Source organism: Mya arenaria, chromosome 1 (assembly GCF_026914265.1).
Source record: "Mya arenaria isolate MELC-2E11 chromosome 1, ASM2691426v1".
NCBI lineage: Eukaryota > Metazoa > Mollusca > Bivalvia > Myida > Myidae > Mya > Mya arenaria.
The window spans coordinates 4,971,071-4,989,387 of record NC_069122.1 but is presented as its reverse complement, the minus strand read 5'-3'; the positions used below and the strand labels follow the sequence as shown (position 1 = coordinate 4,989,387).

The 18,317-nt window shown below is 34.9% G+C and overlaps 2 protein-coding genes across 5 annotated transcripts in view; one reads left to right on the top strand and one right to left on the bottom strand.

Annotated features, from left to right (window-relative positions):
• Positions 1–1,436: 1,436 nt before the first annotated feature.
• LOC128237998 (esterase OVCA2-like) lies at positions 1,437–18,220 on the bottom strand. 4 transcript variants are annotated; one of them, XM_052953670.1, is made up of 9 exons: positions 17,653–18,220; positions 12,615–12,649; positions 12,330–12,429; positions 11,577–11,651; positions 10,932–11,056; positions 7,668–7,749; positions 6,578–6,688; positions 5,598–5,738; positions 1,437–5,295 (listed from the first exon to the last, which is right to left on the bottom strand). In XM_052953670.1, exons 2-9 carry the CDS (start codon positions 12,645–12,647, stop codon positions 5,147–5,149), a joined length of 816 nt encoding a protein of 271 aa, XP_052809630.1. In that variant the 5' UTR covers positions 12,648–12,649; positions 17,653–18,220; the 3' UTR covers positions 1,437–5,146. The 4 variants fall into 4 exon arrangements, with proteins under 4 accessions (XP_052809630.1, XP_052809559.1, XP_052809706.1 ...); XM_052953599.1 differs by lacking the exon at positions 17,653–18,220 and adding an exon at positions 17,292–17,423; XM_052953746.1 differs by lacking the exon at positions 17,653–18,220 and adding an exon at positions 17,292–17,423 and having other exon boundaries at positions 6,614–6,688.
• Positions 17,452–18,317, top strand: part of LOC128237829 (actin-related protein 3) — a 17,482-nt gene continuing 16,616 nt past the window's right edge. The window contains exon 1 of the mRNA XM_052953508.1: positions 17,452–17,609. Within this exon, the coding sequence (XP_052809468.1) occupies positions 17,566–17,609 (44 nt within the window). The 5' untranslated portion in view covers positions 17,452–17,565. The remainder of the gene's footprint in view (positions 17,610–18,317) is intronic.

Sequence of the window (18,317 nt, the reverse complement as noted above, 5' to 3'; positions counted from 1 at the left end):
ATAAGGACTAAAATCCTTAAGTAAAACAGGCCCAAGGTCTATTGATCCAAGGTCAAGATCACAGTTGAGGTTTCTCATATAAAGCAGTCAAATGCATGTACTGATTTTTAAATCATATAATAAATTACTGTGATATTACCAAGAAAGTTGCTCACAAGAAACTAGAACTCCACAGAATTGGATTGAAACCCGTTTTGGAACACCCACCATAGCTAACTCAATTATAATACTAATTTAAATGAAAAAAGGCAATTTATCAAACAATCAAATTTGAGCGAGATATTATTCCTACAAACACTGTCACCAAGTTTCTCAACTATTTGATAAAGAAGCTATTGTCTGCAAAAGATATAAACCTTGTATTTTTGAATGTAAACTGGGGCTGCATGGGAATTACCACGTTGACCCAGGTTTTGAAGTAGATGAGACATAATGGCTACAATCATTGTCACCAAGTATTATCACACTGGATAAAAAAATACTTTTTTTTGTTGTCATCACAAGTCATACATTTTTCATCTTTAATGTAAAGGGCACATTCTGGAGTGACTGATGCGATTAACCCCATGATCAAATTAGACAAACGTTATGCTCCACAAACACTTATTACCATGTTTCATCAGGATTGGAAAATAAATGCTAGTTATTGTAAGTCTGCACAAGGTTTAGTTGTTGAAGTTGATGTTGCAGCTATCAACACCAAAAAACACTACACAGCAACTAAAACTTTCGCAATATTAGTTAACCAGCAGAAACTGCCTGGACACAGGAATGTTTAAATGCTTACCATCATCCGTATGACATTTCATGAGTGTAGGTGCAATACTTTTGGAGCTACATGCAATGGAAGATTGTTCAAACAATTTTCCTAAATAAAGCGCACTTATTTTTTTGTTATAATACCAAATAAGATTATCACAAAAAAGGTAGATGCACATTTTCCATCCTATGAAGTTCTGTGAGTGTAGGTGCAATACTGATGGTGCTACATGTGATGATTGTTCAGACCACTTTTTACTTATTAAAGGGTGATCACTCTCCTCTACCATTTTTCATCAAAAACATCCTCAGTTGTATACTGAGGCTGCAAGTAGATCGGGTAGTAATTTCAATTAAGCAGTTAAACTTAATGCCTTTCCTGTTGGGAATCTTAATAATTTATGCAGTAATACACTTCACTGGCAATCAATATAAAGTGAGTAATACAAAATGCACATTAAAACACTTATTATCGTTAACTAAAACTATCATTTAAATATTACTATCTACCTCTACTGATATATACCAACATAAGTCCAAGGTTGTTTTCGATGGAAAATGGTCAATGGATGGAGCTTTATGCAACACAAGATTTGTGACAGAACGTGACATAGGCACCTCCTAGGATATGATAGATTCATCTATCTTGTGGTGTAATGACAAGGTTGACTGTAAAAACCTTTTATATTATTTTAATACTTCAGCCAAAAATAAACAAGAGTATCACATTTCTTGTTGAACCAAAAAGCATAACCATGATAAAATATGAAAACCTTTGTATACATGTATTTGGTATAATCCGAAGAAAAAACACTTTACAAACAGATCACATAAATTTATAACACATTCACTAAAATACCTTTCACCAATGGCGCATTCAGTACACAATATTTGACACCATCACATAAGTCTGTCTACACATTTTCAAATGGTCAGTGTCCAGCAAATGAAAGCACCTTTAGATCCCACAAATTAACTGTTTGCTTGATTATTTTGGTAGAAAAAAAAAAAAAAATGAAAAAAGAAAGAAAAAAGTTTTATAAACATGAATGAGTTAAAATATTTTTTTTCCCCATATAATTTAAACTCGGAACGAAAATGTTGTACAGTTATTCCCTCTGAGAGCAATCTCAAACCTGAACAAGAGCTGTCACTAGACAGCGGGCTCGACTATTCTCAGTGATTGACAATATAAAATAATATCCATCCTGGAGGATATTGTTAAAGTGTAGTTTATAACAGGAACTTGTAAATAGAAAAGAGTGTGAATAAAAAAGGCTTTGTGAATGGTCTAAGCCAGATGACAATTAAATTGGAAAATATTTGAGGTGGTATGCAAACTTTAACGTAAATTCTAAGTAAAAAAAGGGGCATAATTCTGTCAAAATGCTTGATGCAGTGACCTCCTCCTGTGTACAGGTTGGGGGCATGATGGTGAACAAGCGTGCAAAGTTTCAAAGCCAGATGTCAATGGACTTTGAAAATATTTGAGGTGGTACGCAAACTTTAATGTAAATTCTAAGTCGAAAAAGGGGCATAATTCTGTCAAAATGCTTGATACAGTGACCTCCTCCTGTGTACAGATTGGGAGCATGATGGTGAACAAGCCTGCAAAGTTTCAAAGCCAGATGTCAATGGACTTTGAAAATATTTGAGGTGGTACGCAAACTTTAATGTAAATTTTAAGTCGAACTAGAACTCCGCGAGTTGGATGTGTCGCCTGACGAATTATTTACTGTCGACATTATAGCTGTTAGATTGGCATTTTATTCATTTATAGACAATGATGTTGCCATTTATCTTTCAAGTGTAGGTTGTATTTTTGTAGAGGGTCACCCAAGAAAGCTTTCTGTAAAGTTTCATTGAATTTGGACTGATAGTTTCAGAGAAGATGTTTTTTAAAGCAAAACAGGAAGTCGGCCATTTTGTTGTTCTTGTTGTTAATCAATCATAACCTCTTGTTGTATTTTTGTAGAGGGACACCCAAGGAAGCACTTCGTGATCTGGTGGGCTAAAAAAGTGTGCAAGGTAAAGTTAAACATGAAAATTAACAAAGGGCAATAACTCTAATATGGAAGCAAGAGATACAGTTTTTGTGCACTGCGATCCCCTTCAATAAGATCTATCTATCTATAAAGTTTCAAGTTGATAACTCTTATACTTTTCGAGAAATGCCCCGGACAAAATTTAAGCTTGAAAATTAACAAAGGGCAATAGCTCTAAACATATAGATGCAAGAGTTACGGTTTTTGTGCACTGCACTTTCCCTCATTCAGATATACCTACGGAATAAGTTTCAGGTTGATACCTCCTATAGTTTACGAGATATGCCACAGACAAAACCTAAGCATGAAAATTAACAAAGGGCAATAACTCTAAAAATATGGCAGCAAGAGTTACGGTTCATGTGCACTGCACTAGCCCTCAATGAGATCTATCTAGCTATGAAGTTTCAAGTTGATACCTCTTATATTCTTCAAGATATGACCTGGACAAAACTTTAAGCATGAAAATTAACAAAGGGCAATAACTCTAAACATATAGATGCAAGAGTTACGGTTTTTGTGCACTGCACTTTCCCTCAATCAGATATACCTACGGAATAAGTTTCAGGTTGATACCTCCTATAGTTTACGAGATATGCCACGGACAAATCTAAGCAAGAAAATTAACAAAGGGCAATAACTCTAATATTATGGCAGCAAGAGTAACGGTTCTTGTGTACTGCACTTGCCCTCAATGAGATCTATCTAGCTATGAAGTTTCAAGTTGATACCTCTTATATTCTTCAAGATATGCCCCGAACAAAACTTTTAAGCATGAAAATTAACAAAGGGCAATAACTCTAAACATATAGATGCAAAAGTTACGGTTTTTGTGCACTGCACTTTCCCTCAATCAGATATACCTATGGAATAAGTTTCAGGTTGATACCTCCTATAGTTTACGAGATATGCCACGGACAAATCTAAGCAAGAAAATAAACAAAGGGCAATAACTCTAAAAATATGGCAGCAAGAGTAACGGTTCTTGTGCACTGCACTTGCCCTCAATGATATCTATCTAGCTATGAAGTTTCAAGTTGATACCTCTTATATTCTTCAAGATATGCCCCGGACAAAACTTTACGCATGAAAATTAACAAAGGGCAATAACTTTCAAACTAAGAAAGCAAGAGTTACTGTTATTGTGCACTGCACTTGCCCTCCATGAGATCTATCTATATATGAAGTTTCAAGTTGATAACTCTTATATTCTACAAGATATGCCCCGGACATAACTTTAAGCATTAAAAATAACAAAGGGCAATAACTCTAAAAATATGGAAGCAAGAGTAACAGTTCTTGTGCACTGCACTTGCCCTCAATTAGATTTATCTACATATGAAATTTCAAGTTGATACCACTAATAGTTTAGGAGATATACCTCAGACAAGCGAAAATGGGACGCGGACGCCGCCGCCGCCGACAAAAGTAACCCCTATATGTCGTCTTTTCAGGCAACACAAAAAGGGGCATAATTTTGTAAAAATACTTGATAGAGTTACCTCCTCCTGTGTAAGGGTTGGGAGCATGATGGTGAACAAGCGTGGAAAGTTTCAAAGCCAGATGTCAATGGACTTTGAAAATATTTGAGGTGGTACGCAAACTTTAATGTAAATTTTAAGTAGAAAAAGGGGCATAATTTTGTAAAAATACTTGATTGAGTTACCTCCTCCTGTGTAAGGGTTGAGAGCATGATGGTGAACAAGCGTGCAAAGTTTCAAAGCCAGATGTTAATGGACTTTGAAATTATTTGAGGTGGTACGCAAACTTTAACGTAAATTCTAAGTAGAAAAAGGGGCATAATTTTGTCAAAATGCTTGATAGAGTTACCTCCTCCAGTGAACAAGTTGGGGGCATGATGGTGAACAAGTGTGCAAAGTTTCAAAGCCATACGTCAATAGACTTTGAAAATATTTGAGGTGGTATGCAAACTTTAACATAAGTGGTTACGCCGACGCTCAGTTGACTAGGATAGCTCTCCTTATTCTTCGAATAGTTGAGCTAAAAGTGTTGTTCAAAAAGTAATACCCATTCAAGTACTCATCAAAAAAAGCATTTCTACATGAACCAAAGTCAAACAGAAACTGGACTTCACCTCAAAAAGCATTTTTACAATGGGTTTAAATGACCAAAAATATATTTAAGGGAGCAAACACTATTATCCAGGCACATGTCTGATCATTAACCACAGTCAAACAGACTCTGTCTTTAAAACTTCTGGTAAGTAAATGTCCCTTTCATCCCGACTATACCATTGGTACAAAGGCCCTGCTTTCCAAAATAGTACATTGTGATTCTCAGATATTTGAGACGCTGCTGTCCAACATTGTGCATTATGATTATCAGCTATTGGAGGCCCTGCTATCCAACATTTTCTGTAGAAACTGCGTGTACACTTGTTTATGAGCCCCTGTCGTGGGTATAAAGTGGCCCCCCTCATGTTGAAGAATGACCGGCTCCACAAAATGCTGGAGAAGGGCCTCGCTCATATCTGAAACAATAAAAAGTAAATGTATTTAATTCTAATGTATGTTAATATGTTTAATTTACATGTATTACTTTGATTAGAAAAAAGTGTTTTATTAACAAACTACTTCTGAATATTATTTAGTTTTAAGATTTAATTATTGACTTGTTCACAAAATTCCTATTTTAAGGACGTTTGATTCATGTAGCAAATTAATCATAAGTTGATTTACAGTTGTCATTTGTCTAAATCTGCAAAATATTGTTATTTTAACAAATTCAATCTTTAAGTAACCTTCTCAAAGAAACATTGTTTTCTTCTCAGACCTTTTTGTATGACCTTGTCTGTATCACCGAACACATGAAGGGAGGGAACTGTGATTTTCTCCTTATAAAGATGTTCATGTGCAGATTGTCTGCTCTTAAACCCAGCAACAAGTATCACAAAGTTGAATTTTATAGGCGAGTCTGAAAAGCAGAAATAACTGAACTGTGAATAAAGCAACTAGAATATAATATCATTTCTGTCTGTTATCATTTGATGTAATAATATAAACATGCGATTTTCTTTTACTGCTGAGGATGAGAGATATACATGTATGTGTTAAAATGGAATTCAGATCAATACTGAAAAATTGCACAATCTTTTTGTTTCTTATTCATAAACTATATTTTCTTGGAGATTTCTAAAATGATTTAATATACATGTAATATGTGATGGTGCTAGGGGGCATCGACAGAGTGCATTTTACATTTCTGTCAATAAAAACTCTCATTTAATCATACTGAAATTGCTGTTTATCATTTCTTTTCTATTTCCATAACTTTATTATTAAATGTTACAGCATTAGTATGGGTAACCATTTCAATTATTATTTTTTAATAGGGATGGCAATGAGTACCTGAGTACTCGATCGATTGTCCGTTAGAGGGACCATAAATTGTCCTCTTGGCAATTAACCAGATCTGATACTGTGCTGTAAATCGTGTATTTGGTGAATTTTTATAGATTTAAAAAAAAAATCCAAGTACTCGAGTAGCGATTTGGTACTCGAGTACTCAGATTTTTTTTTTAAATCTATAAAAATTCACAAAATACATGATTTACAGACGAAGAATCGGATCTGGTTAATTGCCAAGAGGACAATTTACGGTCCCTCTAATCCCCGCTGTGTACACAGTTGACCCTAATAAATTAGTTAAGAGTTGGAAACTGTCAACAAAGGGCCCCTATTGCTAATTAGCACTGATGTCAATTAACGAAGTTTTGATAGCAGTACTTTCACATACACAATTATACTGTTTACCAATTAGAACCCTTTCACCAAACAATGGACGCTTACGAGCGAACGAGTAGCGACCGTTACGAGCATTGATTTCTATTTTTGCAATGATTATCGCAATTGATTGGTTGATATCTGAAATCAAGAAAAATGAATATTAATGAGGTAAAAAACAATAATACAGTACGAAATATTTCTTTCATGATTTTTTTGTGTGCTATTAATTTTCGTTCATTGTAATAATGATTGATGTGCATTATAAATCTCGATTATCCAGACGCTCGAATTAAAACCGGGTTTAACTTTCCAGCTATATTGTAGCTATTTTGCAGTGCATACTTATATTTAAAATCATTAAAATGAAATGAAAAAGACAAAATTAAAAGCATGAAACCACTTTGTTTTCCATTTATTTAATTTTCTGTTTAAGTACATAATGAAAGTTATCAATAATATGACCAACGCACAATATATGCCATGAACAATACATGTATACACAATCATGTCTTTCCAGAAAACAAATTCACTTTTTTTTCGAGTAACGAGTACTCGATCGAAAGATTGTCCGAGTACTCGAGTACCAATTTTACTACTCAAACCATCCCTACTTTTTAACAAAAAAAAACAATGGGCCGACTGTTCAGAACTTTAATTGTTAAAGTTAGCTATACTGTTAGCTTCAGTGACAGGGTTTTTTGTACAATCCTTAATTATTTAACGATGATATTTGTCATTTCAATGATGGAAATGGTTTAATTTTTGTGAAATTTTCATGATCTTTTTTTGTTAATTTGTTTTCGCTGTATTTCGCTAACAAATCTTTTTAAAAACCTCCGGAGGTGAGTTAAATATATATGGAAAATCAAAATGGCTGCCACTGTTGGAGGATAACAAAAAATTGAATAACTCTTTAGGTGACAGTAAGTGGATAATCTAACAATTTTGTTAACAATCATCTTTTTTACTATGAAAGTTAATGTACATAATTGTGATCAACAAGAAATGGAATAACTGTTTAAGCTAGGTTTTTTTTATTTTGTCTAAATATTTGGGCAAATCACAAAATATGTTATCTTTAAAAGTTAACAAAAATGCCAAAAATCATTTCACATACCTGGATTTTGCTGTTGAATACCGCACAACAAGGAGGCGAAGGAGGCTCCCTGGCTAAAACTGAGAATGCCATCAAATGGACCCTGCAAATTAAAACAAAAAAATGCCTGTTGATACAAGATATTGAATAAAAGTGAAGAAGACTGTGACACAAACAAAATTGGAGCATTTATTTCTGGAAAGTAAAAAGTGAATTTTACTTTACGAAACCAGAATTTACTTGCCCAAATGATAAAGTACACTATAAACATTTCAAACCACAGTATTACCAGAACCATTCTATTATTATAGCCAGAAATAAGGGCATTTGCTAAAAATAGTTGTCTTAACAAATCATATTTGCTGCAAGTGTTAATAAGGTGAGCAGCAATCCAAAACAGTATCTCAATACATTTTGTAGACTAATTTTCATTATCATTTATTGATGCAAAATTAACAGGTTATCAACACATGTTGCATTTATGAAATGAACACTCTGAAACCATGTTATGCCTTTCTATGATTGTTTTCTATAGTTGTTTGTCTACGATGGTTTTTCTAAGGGTGTTTGTCTAAGACAATTTGTCTGTACAGTCGAAACTCGTTGGCTCGATATCTCATGGCTCGATATCCTCATTGGCTCGAATCAAATTAAAAGGACCGATTTTTTTTTACTCTTTGTTTATATAAATTTCGATCGGATGGTTCGATACCTTGAGGGTCCATATTTCTCCACGCTCAAAGTCGTTTTCGCGGTCCCAAACAAGAATTTCACACATTGATTTGTTTGCTTGGGTCAATGTCATTTTCGCGGGTTCAGTTAAGAATCTCACACCTTGATTTGTTTGATTGGCTTAATTTAGCGCAAGGCGCTAATCAATTAAAATTGCAAATTTAAATGGTTTAACAGTTTGAATAAACATGCCATCACTTTAAGTTCTGTCTCTAATTGTTATCCATCCCTAAATTACTATGCATTTTGAAATAACTTTTAAGCTATGTTTGTGTAACCCACTGTTTACAATTGCTTGTTTTCGCATAAATGTATTTTTATTATAAATAAAAAATAAAATGATATTTTTTAATAATCGAATAAGTCATATTACGAAATTTAGGGTGCCTAACTATGCACAATAAATACTCCTCCTTCTCTTGCGGAGATAGCGTAGCCAATAACAAACGAGGTAAATAAGACTTTATGTAACAAATGAAAAAATAACATTCTATAAGCAATCCCGCTTGGCTCGATATTCTCGAGGCTCGAAGTACTTTGGCCGGTCCCTAAAATATCGAGCCATCGAGTTTTGACTGTAGTTGTTTGTCTGTAGTTGCTGGTCTGTAGTTGCTTGACTGTAGTTGCTTGTCTGTAGTTGCTTGTCTGTAGTTGCTTGTCTGTAGTGTTGCTTGACTGTAGTTGCTTGACTTTAGTTGCTTGACTGTAGTTGCTTGACTGTAGTTGCTTGTCTGTAGTTGCTTGTCTGTAGTTGCTTGTCTGTAGTTGTTTGTCTGTAGTTGCTTGTCTGTAGTTGCTTGTCTGTAGTTGCTTGTCTGTAGTTGTTTGCCTGTAGTTGTTTGTCTGTAGTTTGTCTGTAGTTGCTTGTCTGTAGTTTGTCTGTAGTTGCTTGTTTGTAGTTTGTCTGTAGTTGCTTGTCTGTAGTTGTCTGTCTGAAGATGCTTGTCTGTAGTTTGTCTGTAGTTTGTCTGTAGTTGCTTGTCTGTAGTTGCGTGTCTGTAGTTTGTCTGTAGTTTGTCTGTAGTTGCTTGTCTGTAGTTGCTTGTCTGTAGTTTGTCTGTAGTTGCTTGTCTGTAGTTTGTCTGTAGTTGCTTGTCTGTAGTTTGTCTGTAGTTGCTTGTCTGTAGTTGTTTGTCTGTAGTTGTTTGTCTGTAGTTGCTTGTCTGTAGTTGTTTGTCTGTAGTTGCTTGTCTGTAGTTGCTTGTCTGTAGTTGTTTGCCTGTAGTTTTTTGTCTGTAGATTGTCTGTAGTTGCTTGTCTGTAGTTTGTCTGTAGTTGTTTGTCTGTAGTTGCTTGTCTGTAGTTTGTCTGTAGTTGCTTGTCTGTAGTTTGTCTGTAGTTGTTTGTCTGTAGTTGTTTGTCTGTAGTTGTTTGTCTGTAGTTGCTTGTCTGTATGACTGTAGTTGCTTGTCTGTAGTTGCTTGTCTGTAGTTGCTTGTCGGAATTTGCTTGTCTGTAGTTGCTTGTCTGTAGTTGCTTGTCTGTAGTTTGTCTGTAGTTGCTTGTCTGTAGTTGCTTGTCTGTAGTTGTTTGTCTGTAGTTGCTTGTCTGTAGTTTGTCTGTAGTTGCTTGTCTGTAGTTTGTCTGTAGTTGTTTGTCTGAAGTTGCTTGTCTGTAGTTGCTTGTCTGCAGTTGCTTGTCTGTATGACTGTAGTTGCTTGTCTATAGTTGCTTGTCTGTAGTTGCTTGTCTGAATTTGCTTGTCTGTAGTTGCTTGTCTGTAGTTGTTTGTCTGTAGTTTGCCTGTAGTTGTTTGTCTGTAGTTGCTTGTCTGTAGTTGTTTGTCTGTAGATGCTTGTCTGTAGTTGCTTGTCTGTACTTGCTTGTCTGTATGACTGTAGTTGCTTGTCTGTAGTTGCTTGTCTGTAGTTGCTTGACTGTAGTTGTTTGTCTGTAGTTGCTTGACTGTAGTTGCTTGTCTGTAGTTGCTTGTCTGTAGTTGCTTGTCTGTAGTTGTTTGTCTGTAGTTGCTTGTCTGTAGTTGCTTGTCTGTAGTTGTTTGTCTGTAGTTGCTTGTCTGTAGTTGTTTGTCTGTAGATGCTTGTCTGTAGTTGCTTGTCTGTACTTGCTTGTCTGTATGACTGTAGTTGCTTGTCTGTAGTTGCTTGTCTGTAGTTGCTTGTCTGTAGTTGCTTGACTGTAGTTGTTTGTCTGTAGTTGCTTGACTGTAGTTGCTTGTCTGTAGTTGCTTGACTGTAGTTGCTTGTCTGTAGTTGCTTGTCTGTAGTTGTCTGTCTGTAGTTTCTTGTCTGTAGTTGCTTGTCTGTAGTTGTTTGTCTGTTTGTCTAGAGGTGTTTTAATGTTGTTTTCTTAGCTTGTTTGTCTAAGGTAATTTGTCGATGGGTGTTTTCTAACGTAATTTGTTTAAGAGTGTATGTATATTATGGTTGTTTGTCTAAAATCATTTCTTAAAGGGTGTTTTCTAAGGTGGTTTGTCTAGTTTCCGAATAGAATTAATATATTATCCTAGCACTGTGTGCTATTATTTACTTGGACATCTGTATCATTTTAAAGTCAACTAAATAATTTTATGACTACACTGGCAGGTCATACCTGTGTTTTGAAGACCTCTGTGACCATGTCAAGTGATTCTTGGTACCCCTTACAACAGTCGGTAAATTCTTGAGCCATGTATGTGTTGTCTGGGGCAGAAAACCACCAGCCTGTCTCACCTAAACCTGAATGTAACATTACAGCAATTAAAAAATGTGTATGTTACAGTCAGTGAGGTCTCGAGCCATGTATATGCTGACTGGGGAAGGAAAACCATCAGCCTGTCTCAACCAAACCTGAAAGTAACATTACAGTAGTTTAAGAATGTGTATGTTACAGTCAGTGAGGTCTCAAAACCATGTTTGTGCTGACTGGCACTAGAGAGAAAAACTACCACCCCGTCTCACCTTAACCTGAAAGTATCATTTCAGCAATTAAAGAATGTCAGTGTCATATAGGTGTTGTCTGCAGCTGAAACCAGAACCAAGAAAAGAAGAACTTCTAAAAAGTTAGATATTATTTGGTTTTACAAACGCTATGTAAATCTTAAATTCGAAAACTACAAATGATGTAACCCGTAGGTTAACATTGAAGTAGCAATTTAGCAATCAGCACAAGTTGGACACTAAATCCATATGAAAATTAAAGGAGTTACATCCATCTTGCACTCAGCCCTCTGGATGCGGTTTCTAATTTTACTCTTACCTTCAGCTGCCTGGCCATCACCTGGTGCTTCCTCTCCATGCATACTTGGAACTCTGTTTGGGGCAGTTATGAACACTGAAATTATTCATATGTTATTAACTTAAATATTTTTAATATAAGTGTTGACTTGGTGACAAACAGCATTATTTGACTGATGCTCACATCTAATTTTATAGCTACCTATTAAAACATTTGATTGCAAACAAAATATACAACTTTGAAATAACTCCTGTCATTGAAATTAAACTTATGGATTAATTTTTTTTTAGTTTTTACAATAGATCTTCGCATCAATTTTTTCAACAAACTCTGTTATATAATAATCAGAAATTGACTCAATGAGCAAGCCCAGAAATCATTTCATCAGTGCAGGGTTTGTGGGCTTGTGCTGTTTCAGACCACTGATAAAACACAATCAATATAAAAAGAAGGGTCCACTTTCTGTTTGTCAAATTTCTGTTTTATTACTTTATTGCAATTATGGCATGATTCTTTCTAAACTTTCAGGATAGGACTTGTCAGTTAGAAACACAGCTTTATTTTTTTTCATATTGTTTTTAACAATTTTTTAATCTATCTTCAATGATAGAGTCATTTAAATAAGGCTTTTGAACCAACAAGCCCAAATTCTAACACTACTTGACTGAAGAATAATGCAACACTTAGCCCAGATGTATAAAATTATAAGATTGTTTTTAGCTTATTTCGACCACTATTCCTTTTAGGAACTAATAGGAACTAAACACCACCTACCAAGGTCTGTCTGTTTCTTGACAATGGGAAATTTCCTGAAGGCTCCAGTCCGTTCTCTGAAACTCTGGGCATTTTGTCTGTAGCCATGAATGCAAAGTATCTGAAAAAAAGAAGTTTTTATAATAGTTTTTACAAAATGGCTTTCTTTAGAAATATAACACATATGACTTAAATATTAAAAGTATCTCGAAGATTTATATGCACAATAAAATAGAACAAAGAAATGCTTCAAAATAAAATCATCTGATTTTTCAGATTTCAATATTTATCAAGACTGTTGCATACCTTTAACTTCTGTGTAGCTCCACTGCTTGCCATGTCTAAAATATAAGACAATAATTCATTGCTAGAATTTAAATGAAAATATCGATATTGATTTGTAAACAAGAGATGTTTGTCAAACATTATGCCCCCTGAGCGCCAAGTTGCCAGAAATATTTGGACAATTGAATGAAATATGCATGGACTGAAATGACAGCTGATTTGTCATTGGATGCATATGAGGCAGGTCATCTACTGGTCATACCTAATCTTCATGTCAAGTTTGATGACCATAGGTCCGGGAATTGTTGAGTTATCACTCGGACAAGCTTTGGTCTTCCAACAGACCGACCGACATGTGCAAAGCAATTATATAACCCCTCTGCTTCGAAGGGGGGCATAATTAAACTAGATGTTCACTGAAAACTGATACTTCAACTCATGCATTTAGTGACATATAAATTTCTACTGTCTACTATATAAGAAAATAAAATATGGACAATCAGAAAACCTTTTTTCAGCTTACAGTCACACTGACCTTGACCTTTGACCCACTGACCTCAAAATCAATAGGGTTCATCTGCTGGTCATGACCAATAAGCCTACCTAGTATGAGGTCCCTGGGTCAAAGCGTTCTCAAGTTATTGATCGGAAACCGTTTTTCATGTTAAGGTCACACTGACCTTGACCTTTGACCTCAAAATCAATAGGGTTCATCTGCTGGTCATGACCAATACACCTACCAAGTATGAGGTTCCTGGGTCAAAGCGTTCTCAAGTTATTGATCGGAAACCGTTTTTCATGTAAAGGTCACACTGACCTTGACCTTTGACCCACTGACCTCAAAATCAATAGGGTTCATCTGCTGGTGATGACCAATACACATACCAAGTATGAGGTCCCTCGGTCAAAGCGTTCTCAAGTTATTGATCGGAAACCATTTGGTATTCCGACCGACCGACCGACAGACAGACAGACCGACCGACCGACCGACCGACATGTGCAAAACAATATACCCCACTTTTTTCAAAAGGGGGCATAATAAATCAATAAGAATTTAATTTTAAATACAGGAAATTTTGTGACTTAGTATCAAGCTTCCTAAAATTCATATTTATATTTTAAAAAGTTTCAGCAGACTTGTGTTTTTGTTTTCTATTTTGGTAAATGAAGGGAATACTGTAGTAATCTTCCCTAAGAGATAACTGCCTGATAAGCTCAGACAGTACACTTTGTTAAATACAAGGGCTGTTGTGGCTTATTTAAGGACTGATGACATTTTTTCTTGCGTTTATGCTGTATGAACACAGTAGGATGCGCGGGCAAATTCCATGAAGCGCATTAGCGCATCTTAGTCAATTGCTTGCTTGCACCACTGCAAAAATCTATTCTATACTTAGTGGTTTAAATATTCCACTTTTAAGCATAATGAAAAAAAAAATCGCTTCAGGGAAGGATTTCTAGTTTTGTTTTTGATTTTAGGAAGTATCCAAGAACCAGTTCTGTCGCACAAAAAGTTTACCCCTTTTAAACAACTCATTCAGAGCCTTCGAAAATGGAGTTAAGTTATTTAATTTAACCTCATTTTGCATTATTCTATCAAAGGAAGAGCTATAGCTTAATACAATATTTTCTATTCAGGTATCATCAAAATCAGGAAAATATCTTAATAAAACCTCAAAAAGAGTCTGAAAAATTCTTGCCTACTGGTACACCAAATCAACGCATGGCTTTACCGAATTGTCCCCATTCAGGAAAAGTTAGCCATCATTGAATAAACATACAATACATAGCAGTCTTTTACTATAAGATTGAAAGTGTAATGTGCAATGTCAAACAAGGCCAACAGATCGACCCTGAAGGGGTCCATTGGTCATTATATACAATAAATTCTCAATCCACACAGAACCCGGGCTTTGCTAATATGCATATTACCAACCAAGTAAACATATGTACTATGAACATACTTCCGTCTATAACGGAACGTTATATTGTGATCGCACGGACCGTTACATTATTATGAACGCACAATCCGCCGCCTACAGCGGACTGTTACAAAAGACTGTTATGTTGTTTATAATAGTTCAGGGTTCGAATTTAACTTTGAAGAGCACTTGCAAAATTTTGTGATTTTTTTTTAGGCAACTCGCAAAATGAAAAATCAACTCGCAATTTTATTATTTGCTTCATTCCCCTATAATATTGTCTAATTACAGTAGATATTAACACCTTACACATAAATAATTATTATAAATATTAAAAAGTATCAATCTTGAGTGACTCGACTACTAGAACTTGTTGATGGCTAATTCTCTTTGGAGGGTATGGATGACTCATCGGATGCTGGCCGCTTTTTGATAACAAAGCTGTCCATTGACATTTTTTACTTTGACAGTTGGGCGGATATATTAAAAGGTTGATTGGGTTTACATATAATGCAGTTTTAAGCCAATGACTGAGCTAGGTGATTATGTCATTTGTATTTACTTTGTATTTGGCACGCCTCGAAGCATCCCGGAAAGATTTGAGATTATACTTGGCCGTCTCCGTACTTGTTCTATAAACTTATTTGAGCGTGACTCCATACAGCCTACTCTAAACTGGTAGTGTAAACATGTTATTTATAGACTGATGACACTTGACTAAGTAGCGGAGTTAGGTTCATGTTTATTCTACTTTCGATTTAACATTTTGTCATCTAGAAAAAGCCACTGGCAGAATTTTGCGAGCTTGAATAAAAGTCACTCACAATTTGCAAATATCGCTCGCATTTTGCGAGTATGCGAGTCTAAATTTGAACCCTGTAGTTATTTGACGCTAGCTAACTTCAGACTCCTCATAAGCTTGGCGACTCGAAGAAAGCCAATATAATTATTACAGCAGATTCTGGACTCATCTTGGGCAGTATCTTTTAGTCTTTTACGTAATGTATGACTATACAAGGTGTATAAGAATACTTAGTCCATATAAACAGCCGCTTCAGAGTCTTTGATAATTTTTGTGTTTTAACCTGTTCTGGTTAAACTCCACTAACAAAATGCGCATTTAAAATCAGGTAGTCATCTTCAGTTAAAGGCATCAATATTTGATAAAAATGTGAACACATATAAATAAGGTTTTTTAAAAGCTTTAATAAAACAAATATATATATATATATATATATATATACTAATCAGGAAAACAGTCGAAAAAAAATCAACCTTATGAATAATGTATCAAGAATATCGATGTCCCAACAGGGGAGGTCACTGCGTAGGATAAATATACTAATAGTGGCTAACCCAATATGGCAGTGAAAAGTTGACAGAAGCCGATGAGCGTCAGTTTATCATGGAAAACTTAAATTATAATAAAAGGTATTAACCAGTATATCATGTGTCACTTTTATGTTTTCTTTTAACAATTCAGTGTTGTTGTAATATAATAGTCTAATATTTTATTTTACACTGGTATAAATAAATCAACTTGTGGCGTTATAGGGAACACAATAAATATCCAAATGTTCCCTAAACGTGCATTATTGTGGCTAAAGAATACTATAAAATATCAATTAAGCACAATTACCAAGTTTTCCATGAGCAATGCAAATTGCACAATGACAGACACAGGGGCGTACCTAGGCATACTCCAGTAAGCCTAGGTGTACAAATGAATTAAGGTTCCCCGCGAAATGGCCAGTAAAAAAGTAGCATGTCAGGGGATATTGGTCACGCTTCAACCCCATATATCATATTGGGACCAGAATATAGACATACATTTACTTTTTTCACCGTTCTAAAGTGTACGCTCCTACATTTCAAAATGCTTCAAGTCATAAGTCTTACCTAGATATACATACGTATTAGTCCAAATAATTGTACGTTGACGGATTTTTTTTAGATTTTTGATATGGCAAATCCTTCACGTACAAATTGTTTAGTATAAAAAGTGGGTAGTTGTTCCGATCAGGATTCCGGGTTAAAGCATATAGCGTCTATAAAATATCATAAAAACAAGAAATATTACCAGATAATGTTATTTTATATTAGTTCCGTACACAAAAAAATAAATATCCACCTTATAATTATGAGTTTGACAGCTTTTTTCATTTCATTCTGTCAAAACATAACGATATATACATGAAGGGCATCTGCAAGGCTTTAGGGCACAGTTTTAAATCGCTCGGAACATTTCGGCCATGGCCGAGTTGTTACGATTGTATAACGCGGTCTATCTCGAAGCTTTGTCGGAGGAGGCCGAGCTATTACGATTGTATCGAGTTGTTCCCCTTCACATAATTGTTGTCTGTGTCAGTCAACTTTTGTTTTATTGGAAAGGTAAACAACTTGTTTTAATGCACTAAATGCTTGTTTAGTGCAAAATAACATTTCACTTACGGTAAATTATGAATATAACTTTTTATGATCAATTTCAACCATAAATAACTTCACTTAAAACAATTTTAATATTTTTAAAACACCCCCGTTTTTTGCACATTCCCGTTTAGACGTTAGGGATTGCAAGAATCCCGTATAACACGTCTATTATTTTAGACTAACATACGTATATGTCGCGAAAATATGTGAAACTTTGGAACTATTTGCCGATTAGGGAAATGTAAATATAGGAGCTCATTAATACATTGAGTTTAATGAGTAAAACCTAAATTGCTATTTAATTATGTTGAGATGAGATATGACATAGTATGGATGCGGTACAAACCTTATAGATGTTAGTGTAGTGAAATAAACAAAATCGTTTGACAGGTCAAAACCAGTCTCTCTCTACATCATCTACGCCAGACGCTTTCTTTTCTACTCTAAAGTTATTGCACTTTTCAACAAGCGTCTGGACAAGCACCGTAATGATCACCGTTTGTCGATGAACCCATCCAAAACCTCCCATGCGCCATCTTGCAAACTCGCCGATGAGTAGTTCATTTCCTGGTTGAAAGTTGAGGAAGTTTACACTTACTGGAAGACAAATTGACTGAGCGATGGCTGGGAGATTACCAGCTGTTGTCATTGACAATGGAACGGGGTATAGACATTCACAAAGAGTAGTATTTCACACTGAAACGTACCTCATTCAAGTTGGCCAAAGCTTCCCCTCCCACTTCTACTCTAATCTTATTTATTGTTAATTAATAGTTCATTTTAAATTGATATGAATACCATAACTAAGTGACAACGGTTGACTTATATTTCTATTTTGATTACTAATAAAGTAATCACAACCATCTAAAGCATGGACTATCGTCCTAAACATTATAAAGTATGCACTTCCTGCTTGGCATTTTTTTTGTATTGCCATATTAGATACACAAGTTTGTTTCATTGTCTGTTGAAATATAAACTTACTGTACATGTTTTAAAGCTGTTAAAACATCTCATGTGCTGATGTCTTGTGATGTATTCATATTTTATAAACCAGTATAACTCGGTGTTGCAATTAAGTATATAGAAATGGCTATCACTGTTCATGAAACCTTTATTAATTACATTAATAAGTATAATATAATGATAATACATAATGTTTAAGATCAACATGTACACATTTAATGTATAAAGAAACTCTTAAATAAACTGATCTTTTAATAAGATAATCACTTCAAATGACATATATGTAGTAAATATGCAAGTTATATAATGTATAAATGATGCAAGATAATTAACACTACACTTTTTCATATGTTATAACTGATTCTTTTACTGGTGTACCATACTAAATGGCCCTTTGCCTGTTGCC

What these genes read in the sequence shown, in the direction of transcription:
- LOC128237998 (XM_052953670.1), bottom strand. Translation starts at nt 12,647, where the DNA reads ATGGCAAGCAGTGGAGCTACACAGAAGTTAAAG. An exon ending in TATTCAACAGCAAAATCCAG is followed by an intron (nt 6,689 to 7,667) that starts GTATGTGAAATG and finishes TCTTGATTTCAG; the next exon opens with ATATCAACCAATCAATTGCG. An exon ending in AGACAAGGTCATACAAAAAG is followed by an intron (nt 5,296 to 5,597) that starts GTCTGAGAAGAA and finishes TTATTGTTTCAG; the next exon opens with ATATGAGCGAGGCCCTTCTC.